The 14,659-nt window shown below is 47.1% G+C and overlaps 2 protein-coding genes across 6 annotated transcripts in view; one reads left to right on the forward strand and one right to left on the reverse strand.

Moving 5' to 3' along the window:
* Nucleotides 1-14,659, forward strand: part of GUCD1 (guanylyl cyclase domain containing 1) — a 319,725-nt gene that overhangs the window by 120,362 nt on the left and 184,704 nt on the right. The gene's annotated exons all lie outside the window — the stretch shown is intronic.
* SPECC1L (sperm antigen with calponin homology and coiled-coil domains 1 like) overlaps nt 1-14,659 on the reverse strand; it is an 88,010-nt gene that overhangs the window by 26,681 nt on the left and 46,670 nt on the right. For 2 of the 5 annotated variants that reach the window (XM_058158258.1, XM_058158253.1), the window contains 3 exons: nt 1,292-1,455; nt 1,017-1,109; nt 214-336 (listed from right to left, as the gene is read on the reverse strand). In XM_058158258.1, the coding sequence (XP_058014241.1) occupies nt 214-336; nt 1,017-1,109; nt 1,292-1,455 (380 nt within the window). The remainder of the gene's footprint in view (nt 1-213; nt 337-1,016; nt 1,110-1,291; nt 1,456-14,659) is intronic. The other 3 variants (XM_058158255.1, XM_058158256.1, XM_058158257.1) reach the window with 3 other exon arrangements.

Below are 14,659 nucleotides of genomic sequence, written 5' to 3' on the forward strand. Positions count from 1 at the left end.
TGACATGGAACGCAATATGGGAGTTTTTGTGTTTATATCAGAAAATTAAAATATTTTTCAAGTGGAAATTATCAACATTTATCGTGAATGGAATATTGTAGAGCTGGAATATCTGATAATAGAACATCAATGGATGTAAATCTTTAATTATTTGTTTCTTTGAATTTGAGGTTGAAAATCAACTCATTTGGAAATTTTTTATTCCATGCTCACCCCAAAGGACGGAGTGTAGATTTTCTTTGTAGACAACAGAAAAGTCTGATGATGCATTGTCCCATATGATTTGGCCCGAAGTGCGACTGGTTCCTTTCTGGTTCCTTTCTGTAGCATATATAACTAGATAGGTGGATAAATGTTCTAATCACATTCCAAAAATTTTTTTGTGGAACTTTGGTCCTATTGGTTGTGGGAAATAGCTAAGTAAATTACACCAAGAGACTGAAAAGGTGTTTTTCCTCCTCGCTTCAAGGACTGGGTTCAGGAAATGTGCAGTTCCTTTAATTTTTGAAAATTATTTTTTGTTTATTCTTTTTTGTTTGTCTTGTTAAAAGAACTTAAATTACTCACTGGATGGCTGTATATAACCTCTCTTAGCAATGTTTCTGTGTTTGTTCTTACTGTTTTTGTTGTGCTGTAAGTCAGGAGTCCCCAACCTGTGGGTCAGGGCCCACTACTGGGCTGCGGCCTATTGGCCACGCGAGTGGCTGGCCAATGCACGCACGTCTGTGTGTGCTCATACCCCAATTTGCGATAGCATTTCCACAAGTGTCGTGCAGGCGCCCTTGCCGTTTGTGTTGTATGGGCGCTCACGACCCCATTCACGTGTGTGCAGCATGCATAAAGGCACCTACTCCTCCTCCCCTCCAGGCAACCAACCCAGACAGATTGGGGACCTCTGTGGTAAATTGTTTTGTCTGTATTTTTTAAAAACTGCAACAGAATACATATCTATTTTAAAACAGATTCCAATTAGTGATGACCTTATTTAGCAAGGCATTTGTCCCACTGGAAAGTACCTCTGAGTTGCTGCTTCCTTTCAGCCACTTTTCTTCTGTAACTTCTACACACAGACCTACTCATCCCTGTAAACCCTTCTGGACTAAGTAGGGCTATGAAGAGTGCAGGCAATCAATAGGGAACAGTAAGACATACAAATTAAAGGCAGAACGTAAGAAAACAAAACAAAATACATCTCGTAAAATAAAGCTACATTTATCATCAATAAGAGTCTGATGTGGTGTTCCTGTATAATATTTCACTAATTTTATGCAGATTTTTAAAGAAAAATTACCTTGTGAGGCGTTATCAAAGGACTTGATGAGTGTTTTGACCGTGGGGGTTGGTTCTGAAGAGGTGGAGGACCTCCGGCTCAGCCCCATGCCTTGCCGCAGGGCTGCTAAATCTCTTTCTACAGCATTCATGTAGTTATAAACTCGGCCACGCTCCTCTTCTTGCCTATGGTCAAAAGAAACCCAACAAGGCGCACTTTCAATGGTCTGACTAGCACATCATACAGTGTATCTAGCTCATGGCCTCATCTTTTCAATGGCTAAAAACCTTTTTTTTATTATTAAAAAGTTTTACAAAAAAATTTACCCATACATCCCTTCCTCCTCCCACCAACCCTCACCTTTCCCCCTCCCACCTTCACCCAATCCCCCCCCGCAGACTTCCCAGAGCAATATACAGGGTATAATATCTAACAATCATAAGCTAGAATACACAAACTATCCATAGATTCCCATCCATCCCCTAGAACTTCAACTCCCCTTCTCCATAGTAAAGAAAAAGAAAAAAAAAAGGAGAAAAAAGAAAATATACAGTACATTCTATTCATTCATAGGTTATTTGATAGTTCTTAATCCAATATTTGTTTTAAAAATAGTCGATCCATCTTCTCCTTTCCAATATGCATCTTTCTTGTGAATAGTTTTTCTGGTACGCTGAAATTTCTGCCATCTCCAGTAAGTTCACTGCTTTTAGCGTCCAGTCTTCAATGATAAGCAAATATTCCATCTTCCAATATTGCGCTGCCGGTAATCTAGCTACTAATATTTAACTTAAAATCAATTTACGCCCTTAAACGTTATCTTCTTCTTCAAAGTATTTTGTATAATCCACCAAATTTATATATCCACCATATATAATAATAAATAGTATCAGCCCAACCAGATCTCCAACATTTAAATTATAAATTCAAATACGTACACGCCAGTGTTTAGAATCTAGATACCATCTCTAAGACATTTTACAAAATTTTCCTCTTAAATTTTTAACTTATATAAATTTAACATTTAACCCAATCCCCTTTTATCATACAATCCTTAACTAATTCCACTTCTTATTCTATTTTTATCAACACCTTATATAACCCCTCAATTTTTATCCAGAATAACTTAATTTTTAACAAATCCACCATATATATAATCAAATATCATTGCATTTAAATTCCAAATACCATCTACAAAACATTTTATAAAACTTAACTAGTTCCATTCCTTATTCTATTTTTATCAACACCTTATGTTCCCAAAATCAATTTTTAACTTATTTTCTAACAGATCCACCACTTATAATCAAATAACATTACCACAAATTCTTCTTCAAGATTTAAACACATACACAGTACTTTTTAAATATATTCAAAAATTTCAGTTATGATTTACCCTTTCCCATAAAATGAAACTCTTTTCGCTTGATATTGCTGCTTCTTTACTCTTTGTTCTTTTCGTTTAATATCTATTCGAGTCAATCTTTGCTCATTTAAATCCCCTACTTTTTCCAGTGTTTCTTCTTCAGCAATTGCCATCCCAACTTTAAGTTGTGTGTGCTTTACTTCCTTCTCCCGCTTTTTTTCCAGTCTCTACTTCGCTTCCCATCTTAGCTTCTAGTAGTAGTAGACTTTCAGCCTTTAATACATTAGTATAAAAATCTTTTGCTTTAAAAACTGTGTTAAGACGATATTTTCTTTATAATTTACTGTTAGTCCAGCTGGAACATCCCATCTAAATTGCATTTAACGATTTCTAAGTTCATCCACCAAGAAAGTAAACTTCTTTCTAGATCTTAAAATTTAGAAGGAATTTATTTGAACACTAATATCTCTTGTCCTGATATTTGAATTTTATTTTTATAAGATACTTGTAAAATTTCATTCCGAATCCTCCTAGTTGTAAAATAGATAACAACATCTCTTGGTAACGGTCTCTGTCTGGCAACCCAGGGATTAACAGGATAAATTTTTTCGATTTGAGTTACAAATTCTGCTGGTTGTTCTCCAAATATATGTGCAAAAGCATCTGCAAAAATATCTTTTAGATTCTCGCGCTTATTTTCTTTGAGACCTCTCACTCTCAGGGCAAACTCCATTGATCTATATTGCATCAAAACCAACTCTTCATCTGCCCTGTTCATCTTGGTCTGGACCTCCTCTATTTGATTTTCCAAATTCACATTAGCTTGATTAATTTCTTCCACTCTTCCATCCAACTGAACCGTGTATTCAAACAATCTTTGAAATACTGCCACCACATCTTTGCTTATATCCTTATTCCTAATTTCAATAATATCTTTTATTTGAGATATTTCCTCTTCAAGCTCCATAAATTTTTGGTCTATAACAGAGGTTTGAAAGTCTAGAGCTTCTTCTAAAAGACCTTTCAAAAATTCCTTCAAATCTTCTTGTAGCTTTTGCATTTGAACTGGCAAAATTCCAACATCCTTAATAACGTCAAGCTTTGTTTGCTTAGAAGCCATTTTTCACTTTAATTTTATACCTTATAGCCGTCTCAATAAATTCAATAAATCTTCAAATCTTTTCATAAACTCTGTATTTGGGTTAGGTAAATCAATTCTATAATCCTTCCACTTTTCACTTTAAAATCTCTTCATGTAAATGTAAAATCCAGCAAATTAGAGGACCGAGAGCGCAACAATGTTAACAAAGGCTTCCTTAAGTTTCACTTTAACTTTATACTTTGCAACAAAGTCAAATCTATTCATAAACTCCTTATTTGGATTGGGTAAATCAATTCTGCAGTCCTTCAACTTTTCTTTTTAACATTTCTTCACATAAGTATAAAATCCAACAAGTTTAGTTAAGGACGCTAACGATGCTAACAAGGACTTCCTTAACTTTCGTTTTCTCGCCCTATTAAGCAGAGGCGCCATTTCCTTTCTTCTCAAGTACCGTTCAAAGATCGACTTGAGGTCTGATGCTTACATCAGCCTGTCCTCCTGCCTTTGCTCCGTTTGCTTAAAGTAAATTAAGATTGATCTTCATCTTGATAGCAGAGATGGTCATGGCGTTTTGTTCTGCATTAATAAATTAATGCAGAGGGTCCCAGATCCGGAGCTTTCGCCAGGCTTAAATAGGGAGCTCTCACCCTTTTTGCTCCTAGAATTTTTTCTGGGGCTCTCGGGGAGTTCTACCTCCGCCTGGCAGCTCACCTTTCCCTCTTCTCCTGAGGGAAAAGTTTCCAAGCCGTCAGATAGCTGATGAGCGCTGTCTGAACGACTTTAACGAGATCACAGAACTGATGGTCCGAAAGGACTGTCTCCAACGCCTGCAGCGCCACCCGGAAGTCCTATGGCTAAATTCTTAAGGGAAATAACAAGCAGGATCCCTTTTACTACATGAAACACATGGAACTAAGACAAAACAGGGGCATTTTGGAATGAAAAAGGATTTTTTTCATACTCTGTAGTACTGTTAAGGCGTCTTCTGTGGTGATCTATAAATGTGCTCAAGAGAGAGAACGCTGCAGCTAAAGCAAAAAGAGTGTATTTTACACTTAAATTCATAAGTAAAGGGGGGGAGGGAATCAGGCACTGCTCAGTCAGATGCTCCCAAGAGGTAAAAAAATAGGGATACAGGGCGTAAGAGGGAAGGGACATCACATTCATATATACTTTTGCCATCACTATCCTAATGAACATTTCTTAAAACTGAAAACAGATGGTTATGCAATACCAATTTTCAAAACAAATTTTGAAAGGGGCACAAAGATGAAGTAAACAAATCAATTCTAAAATACTTCTAATACTGAACTTTACATAATGTTCATGCATAGGTTCTAAACATCCATCTTTTTTTTAAATTAGAAGATTAGAAAAACCTAAACAACAAGCCATTAACATTCTAGAGATGTTTTGTGATAAATATTTAGCAACTGACTGCCAATTTTCCATAGCAAATGGGGAGTTTCTGTTCCGAATCGCCAGAGGCGGTTCTGACTTTGATAGTCTCCATGTATGGGTGGCTCTTTAGCCTCAAGTCCAGAAGGACCCTGGTTCAAGGCCTCTTCCACCAGCACTCGAACAGAGGCAGTGAGCAGAAGTTTTAGAAACCCAGGCTTGGTTAAAAAAGAATTTTCTCTCAGGCAGTTTTTCAAAACAAAACCGACAGGAGGCTCTTACAGAAGAATCAAAAGGAAAATTTCCTAGTGAAATTAAGGAAAGAAGATCTGATTGCAATTGGCTTTTAATGCCTTAGAGGAAGACTGGGACGGGGAGCTTCATCTCTCTGTTGATAACGTTGGCTATTCTCCTCCCTCCCTCCCTCTCTCTCTCTCTCTCTCTCTTTCTCTCGTCCTCGGTGGCAGCTACACTGGTCCTTTCCCGTCTGCTTCAGTTCAGTAATTTGGAGAAAGTCAATGTTTGGGCTGACCTTTCTTTTCAGACAGCATCACATTTGCTTTAGTCCAGGGTTCTGGCATGCCACACACCAGTGGGGCACATACCTTTGCAGCACTGCATACTTTGTGCTTTTTCAATCCTGCCACATCACAAGCACTCCTGCCCCCTACTCTCCATTACAGGGTGTAACAAAGATTTCAAGTCACTCTTTTAACTATATTGCGATTGCTACTTTCATTTTCCATTTCAGTTCTATATGATCCTAAACAGCCACAATTTGAATCTACAGAAACTGAGCAACTGTTTTTTTCTCCCAGAGGAAGAAATTTAATATTAGAAAAATCTATAAATGAAGAAATCACTGAAAATTTGGGTGCCTCTAATTCAGTCATTCCGGTAAACAGCCTGAATATATCCAAAGCCCAAGACCCCCTATGTCCTGTGAGTGTAGGGTGAGGAAGAGAGAAAAGGCAAGCCCCACCCAGTCCCACAGCGAAGGGAATGGGCGTTGGTCTTACCTGACACGCCCTTTCTAATAGTAGAGGGAACAGCAGTCAGGAATGGGTTTAATAATAATAATAATAATAATAATAATAATAATAATAATAATAATAATAATAATAATAATAATAATAATAATAATAATAATTTAATTTATAGACCGCCCTTCTCCCGAAGGACTCAGGGCGGTTTACAGCCACTATAAAAACAAAAAACAACACATACAATGCTAAAAACAACCCTTAAAAAACTTATTCAAATGGCCAATTTAAAATACAGTATCAACCCTATAAAATTAAGAATTTAAAACCCATATTTAAAAATTCAAGCCAGTCCAGCAAGGCAGAATAGATAGGTTTTAAGTTCGCGGCGAAAGGTCCTGAGGTCAGGTAGTTGTCGAAGTCCAGGGGGAAGTTCGTTCCACAGAGTAGGAGCCCCCACAGAGAAGGCCCTCCCCCTGGGGGCCGCCAGTCGACATTGCTTGGCTGACGGCACCCTAAGGAGTCCCTCTCTGTGAGAGTGGACCGGTCGCTGGGAGATAGACGATGGCAGTAGACGGTCCCATAGATATTCTGGTCCTAAGCCATGGAGTGATTTAAAGGTAGTAACCAACACCTTGAAGCGCACCCGGAAGACAACAGGCAGCCAGTGCAGTCTGCGCAGGATAGGTGTTACGTGGGAGCTCCGAACTGCTCCCTCAATAACCCGCGCAGCCGCTTTCTGGACTAACTGGAGTCTCCGGGTGCTCTTCAAGGGGAGCCCTATGTAGAGAGCATTGCAATAGTCCAAGCGAGAGGTAACAAGAGCATGAGTGACCGTGCATAGGGCATCCCGGTCCAGGAAGGGACGCAACTGGCGGATCAGGCAAACCTGATAAAAAGCTCTCCTGGAGCCGGTCGTCAAGTGGTCTTCAAAAGACAACCGCCCATCCAGGAGCACGCCCAAGTTGCGCACCCTCTCCATCGGGGCCAATGACTCGCCCCCAACAGACAGCTGCAGCTGCAGCTGACTGTACCGGGGTGCCGGCATCCACAGCCACTCCGTCTTGGAGGGATTAAGCTTGAGCCTGTTCCTCCCCATCCAGACCTGTACGGCTTCCAAACACCGGGACAGTACTTCGATAGCTTCGTTGGGCTGGCCTGGGGTGGAAAAGTACAGCTGCGTATCATCAGCGTACAGTTGGTATCTCACCCCCAAACCAGTGATGATCTCACCCAGCGGCTTCATATAGATGTTGAACAGGAGAGGCGAGAGAATCGATCCCTGCGGCACCCCACACATGAGGCACCTCGGAGTCGATCTCTGCCACCCTGTCAACACCGTCTGCGTCCGGTCAGAGAGGTAGGAGGAGAACAACCGATAAACGGTACCTCCCACTCCCAAACCCTCCAACCAGCACAGCAGGATACCATGGTCGATGGTATCGAAAGCTGCTGAGAGGTCTAATAGGACCAGGGCCGAGGAATAACCCTTATCCCTGGCCCTCCAGAGATCATCCACCAATGCGACCAAAGCTGTCTCTGTACTGTATCCGGGCTGAAAGCCGGACTGAAACGGGTCTAGATAGACAGTTTCATCCAGGTACTGGGGTAGCTGACGTGCCACCGCACTCTCTACAACCTTCGCCGTAAAGCGAAGATTGGAGACTGGACGATAATTTCCTAAAACAGCTGGGTCCAGGGAAGGCTTCTTGAGGAGAGGTCTCACCACAGCCTCTTTCAAGGCTGCGGGAAAGACCCCCTCCCGCAAAGAAGCATTTGTAATCCCCCGGAGCCAGCCTCGTGTCACCTCCTGCGTGGCCAGCACCAATCAGGAGGGGCACGGGTCCAGTAAACATGTGGTGGCATTCAGCCTTCCCAGCAACCTGTCCATGTCCTTGGGAGTCACAGGGTCAAAACTACCCCAAACGGTCTCAACAAGACGGGTCTCGAAACTCTCGCTTGGATCTACCCAATTTTGATCCAATCCGTCCCAAAGCTGAATGATTTTATCGTATAGATAACCGTTAAACTCCTCGGCACGCCCTTGTAATTGGTCCTCCTGCCCTTCCTGTTGAAGGAGAGAGCGGGTCACCCGAAACAGGGCGGCCGACGGTTATCTGCCGAAGCAATGAGGGAGGAAACGTAAGAACGTTTTGCATCCCTCAATGCCACTAGGTAGGTCCTATTATAGGACCTAACTAGTGTCCGGTCAGACTCAGAACGGCTGGATCTCCAAGCACTCTCTAGGCGTCTTCTCCAGCGTTTCATCTCCCTCAGCTCCTCGGAAAACCAAGGGGCTGGTTGAGACCGACGCCGGGTTAGAGGCCGCAAAGGCACGACACGGTCCAAAGCTCCAGCCTGTTCTCAAGACGCGACTAGCTCTTCAGTCGTGCCGCGGGCCAGATTCTCGGGAAACGGCCCAAGCTCCCTCAGGAACCTTTCTGGGTCCATCAGGCGCCTGGGACGGAACCAACATACTAGTTCCGTCTCCCTGCGGTGGTGGGTAGCGGTCAGAAAGTCCAGACGAAGGAGAAAATGATCTGACCATGACAAAGGTTCGACAACTGAATCATTTAAAATCAGATCATTCAACCACTGGCCAGAGATAAAAATCAAGTCTAGGGTGCCTCCCCCGATGTGAGTCGGGCCATCAACTAATTGAGTCAGGTCCATGGCCGTCACGGAAGCCATGAACTCCCGAGCAGTCGCGGATGCCGCGCCAGTTGATGGCAGGTTGAAATCCCCCATGACCATCAGTCTAGGGGTTTCAACTGCCAAACCAGCCAGCAACTCCAACAGCTCGGGCAGGGCTGTTGTCACGCAGCAAGGAGCCAGGTACGTGATCAACAAGCCCACCTGAGTCCTACGACCCCACTTCACGTAGAGGGATTCACACCCAGCTATCTGAGGCACAGTGGTCTCCCTCGGTTCCAGACTCTCCTTAATAATAACCGCCACCCCGCCACCCCAGCCTTGGGCCCTCAGCTGATGGAATGCTCGGAAACCTGGTGGGCACATCTCTACTAAGGGAACCCCCCCTTCGGTGCCCAACCAGGTCTCAGTAATGCCCGTAACGTCCGTGGTCCCCTCCTGAATTAGATCTGAAATCAGGGGGGCTTTGTTAACCATGGACCTTGCATTACATAACATCAGCCGAAGGCCCAAGTCCTGAGTACTCTGGCCACTTGGGGAACGGGAAAATTCTGGGGGGCCAGAGCACACGATCGCTCTCAAATAGTGAGGGCGTACCCCCGAAACCTGATGTGGCCCCCCCTTCCGCCATATCTGCCTCTCCCACTTACCGTATTGATAACACAACCCTGATAAACTGAGATGAAACCCTCCCCCGCCACCTTTGGACCTGTTAAATTACCGCCGCGAACACTTGCTGGACTTGGCTCTCTACCCGACGGGTTTCCCCATCCACCCATCCTCCCCCCCAACCCAGACCCGTCAGTTCCCATCCTCCCCTTAAAATTCCCATTAAGACTCCTCTTAAAAAACGATTAAAACAGTTTGTTAAAAATCCCCTAAGCCTCCTATTTTTAGCATGCCACCTCTCGGGGTTCCAAAACCCGTCCTCAAGGTGGGCCCTCGATAACGTAGAGGGCCAAACCCGCGAGAGAGGGGAATCTCGCAGGGCAAGAAGGTCAGTTGCTGAAAATGTCCGCATGATGAAAAAACCCGGCGAGCAGACCCATCTTGGACAGTCAGGATATCTCCGGGTGGGAAAGATGATGGAAATCAGTCTCAGTCTCAGGCGGCAGATGGAATAGTCACCGCCTTATCCAGTCACTCGGCACCATAACAGATCACCCCCATCCCCATCGAGCCTCAAAAATTGCAGCCACTCATTTGGCTGCTGATGGCAACAGTCTGAGGCTCAATGATGTTCTATGGGGACGGGTGGTCCATGGGGGGGAAGGGGAAGGGGAGTCCTCCAAACTCATGGACTCCATGGGCTCCACCTGGGCTCCACCTGGGGGCACTCCGTGGCTTGGTTCTTCATCATTGACGTCACCGGAGGGGGGGGAGGGCAGCAACCAGAACCCACCGCTGCTGGATAGTCATCCCAGCACCATCGCTAGTCGCCGTCATCTCACCCACCAGCTCACCGCAGATGTCGATTCCGCGTCCCAGCCAGTTGACAAAGAAGGGGGGGTACCCCCATTGGCACCATCGGCACCCCCATCTAAGCAAAGTAGTCCTGGGGGCCATTGGGGCCACCGCAGCATCCGGGCAACAAACCCATACTGCCACAGCCGCTACCAACATCTGGGCGTCGCCTTCCGACAATGTCCGATGCCAGAGCCACCGACGCCGGCGCCACCCACCAAGCCAGGGCGCCGTTGGAGAAGAAACGCTCCAGTCGGCCCCAAATGAGGCTGTCCTCCTTGCCCCCAGGCTGGGGAGGAGCCCTCTCGCCCAAGGGGGGGGACCCAAGATCTCCACAGGGTCCCCACCCCCGGCTCAAGCCGACCCGGCCTGGGAACCCAAGATCTCCAAAGGGTCCCCCGAGCCGGCCTGAAGAGGCTTGCCGTCGCCGATGGCCACAACGCCGCCGATGCCGGCGCTGCTCCCCCGACTGCCGGACCAGGCCGGACCAGGCCGCTGCCACTGCCACCGGACAGGGTACCCAAGATCACCAAAGGATCCCCCAAACCAGCCTAAAGAGGCTTGCCGCCGGCCACAACGCCAGCGCCGCTCCCACCGACCGCTGGACCAGGCCGGACCAGGCCGCCACCGCCATCGCACAGGGGACCCAAGATCTCCAAAGGGTCCCCCGAGCCGGCCTGGAGAGGCTTGCTGCCGCCGCCGGCTACAACCCCGCCGGTGCCAGCACCGCTCCCCCGAACGCCAGGCCAGGCCGGACCAGGCTGCTGCTGCTGCTGCCACTGCCGGAAACAAAACGCCGACACCATGGGAGATCGCTCCGGGCTCCTCCCAAGCCTCCCGGAGCCGCCCAAAACCCACCTCACCATCCCCGGGCCGAGGAGACGACCATCTACCCGGGCGGGGGGACCCAAGGTCTCAAAAGGGTCCCCCCCAAATCCAAATCGCCCAAGAAGGCTCGCCGCCGCATCTCTCAATCAGTGGCGCGACGCCATCTTGGACATGCACAGACATTTAACTGTTAAGCCACACCTCTTCCTGTTGCTTCTTCAGCTTTTTTGATTAGGGTGTCTATGCCGACTGACGTGTCTGAAAACAGAAAAAGAACAGTGCCCCAACCCACACGAAACACCCAAAACTGGGCTAAAAAACTGGGTGGGGCTGACTGCTGTTCCCTCTACTATTAGAAAGGGGGTGTCAGGTAAGACCAATGCCCATTCTCCATACAGGAGGGAACAGGGACATATCAAAGCTGGAAGTCCTATTGGGTGGGAGAAGTCCGGGCCTGAGGTTCCTGCTCTGAAACAACTCCCTGGAGTACCCGCCTGATGGCAAATGAAAGGTGATGGGGATGATCACGTAGCTGCCTGCAGACTTCCTCCAACGAAGCCTTGGTAGCCTAGGCCGCTGAAGTAGCTGCACTCCTAGTAGAGTGGGCAGTGATATGTCGAGGGACTGGCAAGGCCTGGACCTCACAGGCAGTAGCTATACAGGCTCGAATCCATCTCCCCAAGGTGGATGATGTGACCCTGTAACCTAACGTTGCCGGCTGAAAGGAAAGAAAGAGAGCTTCCATTTTCCTAAGGGAAGCAGTCCGTTTCAGGTAAATACGGAGAGCCCTCCACACATCGAGAGTATGCTACATACGTTCTAAATTGTAGGAAGGGTGAGGGCAAAAATTGGGCAACACCAATTCCTGAGCCCTATAGAAAAACGTGTTGATCTTAAGCAAAAAGGTTGGATCAAGGCGCAAGACAACCCTGGCCGCATGGAAGATGCACAGGTCCTTCCTGATTGACAGGGCTGCCAACTCAAGAGATCCGCCGAGCAGAAGTGATGGCTACTAAGAACGCCACCTTAAATGACAGGAAACATATGTTCATGTCTCAAAGGTCCCCCAAATCCAAATCGCCCAAGAAGGCTCGCCGCCGCATCTCTCAATCAGTGGCGCGACGCCATCTTGGACATGCACAGACATTTAACTGTTAAGCCACACCTCTTCCTGTTGCTTCTTCAGCTTTTTTGATTAGGGTGTCTATGCCGACTGGCGTGTCTGAAAACAGAAAAAGAACAGTGCCCCAACCACACGAAACACCCAAAACTGGGCTAAAAAACTGGGTGGGGCTGACTGCTGTTCCCTCTACTATTAGAAAGGGGGTGTCAGGTAAGACCAATGCCCATTCTCCATACAGGAGGGAACAGGGACATATCAAAGCTGGAAGTCCTATTGGGTGGGAGAAGTCCGGGCCTGAGGTTCCTGCTCTGAAACAACTCCCTGGAGTACCCGCCTGATGGCAAATGAAAGGTGATGGGGATGATCACGTAGCTGCCTGCAGACTTCCTCCAACGAAGCCTTGGTAGCCTAGGCCGCTGAAGTAGCTGCACTCCTAGTAGAGTGGGCAGTGATATGTCGAGGACTGGCAAGGCCTGGACCTCACAGGCAGTAGCTATACAGGCTCGAATCCATCTCCCCAAGGTGGATGATGTGACCCTGTAACCTAACGTTGCCGGCTGAAAGGAAAGAAAGAGAGCTTCCATTTTCCTAAGGGAAGCAGTCCGTTTCAGGTAAATACGGAGAGCCCTCCACACATCGAGAGTATGCTACATACGTTCTAAATTGTAGGAAGGGTGAGGGCAAAAATTGGGCAACACCAATTCCTGAGCCCTATAGAAAAACGTGTTGATCTTAAGCAAAAAGGTTGGATCAAGGCGCAAGACAACCCTGGCCGCATGGAAGATGCACAGGTCCTTCCTGATTGACAGGGCTGCCAACTCAAGAGATCCGCCGAGCAGAAGTGATGGCTACTAAGAACGCCACCTTAAATGACAGGAAACATATGTTCATGTCTCAAAGGGGTTCAAAGGGACCCTGAGTAAGGGCATTCAAAACCTTGTTCAAGTTCCACATGGGGAACCAGTGAACCGCAGGGGGCGGGGCTCAGATTATAAACCCCTCAAAGGAACTGACGGACTACTGGATTGTGAGAGAGAGATTCCCTAGACCCACATGTTAAAACAGACGATGGGGCTGCCATCTGTCTTCGAAGGGTATTAGGGGCCAGACCCTTATCTAGCCCATCCTGAAGGAAATCTAAAACATGCACCACAGACGCCTCAGCGGAATTCTACCTCCCCCCCCGTCTCCTGCACCAAATGCAAAATGCCCTCCAGGGGGCATTAAAAAGGCGGGTGGTGGAAGCCCTGTGAGAAGCTTGTATTGTCGTGATGACCCTGGGGGAAAGATTATCCTCCCTTAGCTGGCCCCGCTCAAGCGCCAAGTGGTCAGTTGGAGCCACTGGGGATCTGGGTGGACCAATGCCCCCTGGCTGAGGGAAATCCGGTCCTGAGGGATCCTCCAGGTTCTGTCCACCGATAGGGTCACAAAGTCTGCAAACCAGGGGCGCCAAGGCCAATGAGGGGTGATGAGTAGCAACTCCACCTCCTCCTCCAGAAGTTTCTGGATGACTCTGGGAATCAACGGGAGTGGAGGAAAGGCATAAGGGAGCCTCAATGGCCATGAGCTCTGAAGAGCATCCACTGCTTCTGCTCCTGGAGACGGAAACTTGAAGAAAAACCTCTGGGTCTGTCTGTTGTCCCGTGTGACAAACAGGTCGACGGTTGGCAAACTGAAATGAAGCGTCATCTCTTGAAACAGAACTGGATCCAGGTGCCACTTCGCCTGGTCGACTGAAACTCAACTGAGCTAATCCACCTGGACGTTCGATACCCCCGAGATATGAGCCGCTTGGATGGACCGCAGATGAGATTTGGCCCACCAGCCCAGTAGTGCTGCCTCCTGCATGAGGACCCGGGATTGGATTCCCCTCAGATGATTTATGTGAGCCTTGGTGGCCACGTTGTCTGTTAGAACCAAGATGTCACATCCCGAAACTGCCTCCTCCAAACTTCTGAGTGTTAGATGTACAGTTTGGAGCTCCAACCAGTTGATATTATGAGTCAGGTCTGCTGGGGACCAACAACCCTGCACCATACAGTGACCTAGATGAGCTCCCCAGCCGAAGAGGCTGGCATCTGTTGTCAAGATTAGCCTGTGAGGTTCCCGGAACTGGCAACCTTTGGAAATGGCTTCCGATGTCCACCACTTGAGGGAAGAAAGAACCTCTGGTGGCTCTCCATGACTCTTGTGGAGAAGAAACCACTGCAGAGCCCTGCTGTGGAGGTGCACCCAAGGAGTGATACCAAAACAGGACACCATCTTTCCTAGAATTTGAGAAAGAAGTAGAAGAAGAGTCGAGCGTTCCAACTGGATACAACCTGCTAATTCCCTGAGGCTTGCTTGTCGTTTCTGAGAAAAAAACACTTTTGACTCCACCGTATCTATGATTACCCCCAGATGAAGCAAACGAGTAGAGGGAACCAAATGGCTCTTTGCCAGATTAATGGAAAAACCGTGAAGTTGAAGGATA

Source organism: Ahaetulla prasina, chromosome 15 (assembly GCF_028640845.1).
Source record: "Ahaetulla prasina isolate Xishuangbanna chromosome 15, ASM2864084v1, whole genome shotgun sequence".
Lineage (NCBI taxonomy): Eukaryota > Metazoa > Chordata > Lepidosauria > Squamata > Colubridae > Ahaetulla > Ahaetulla prasina.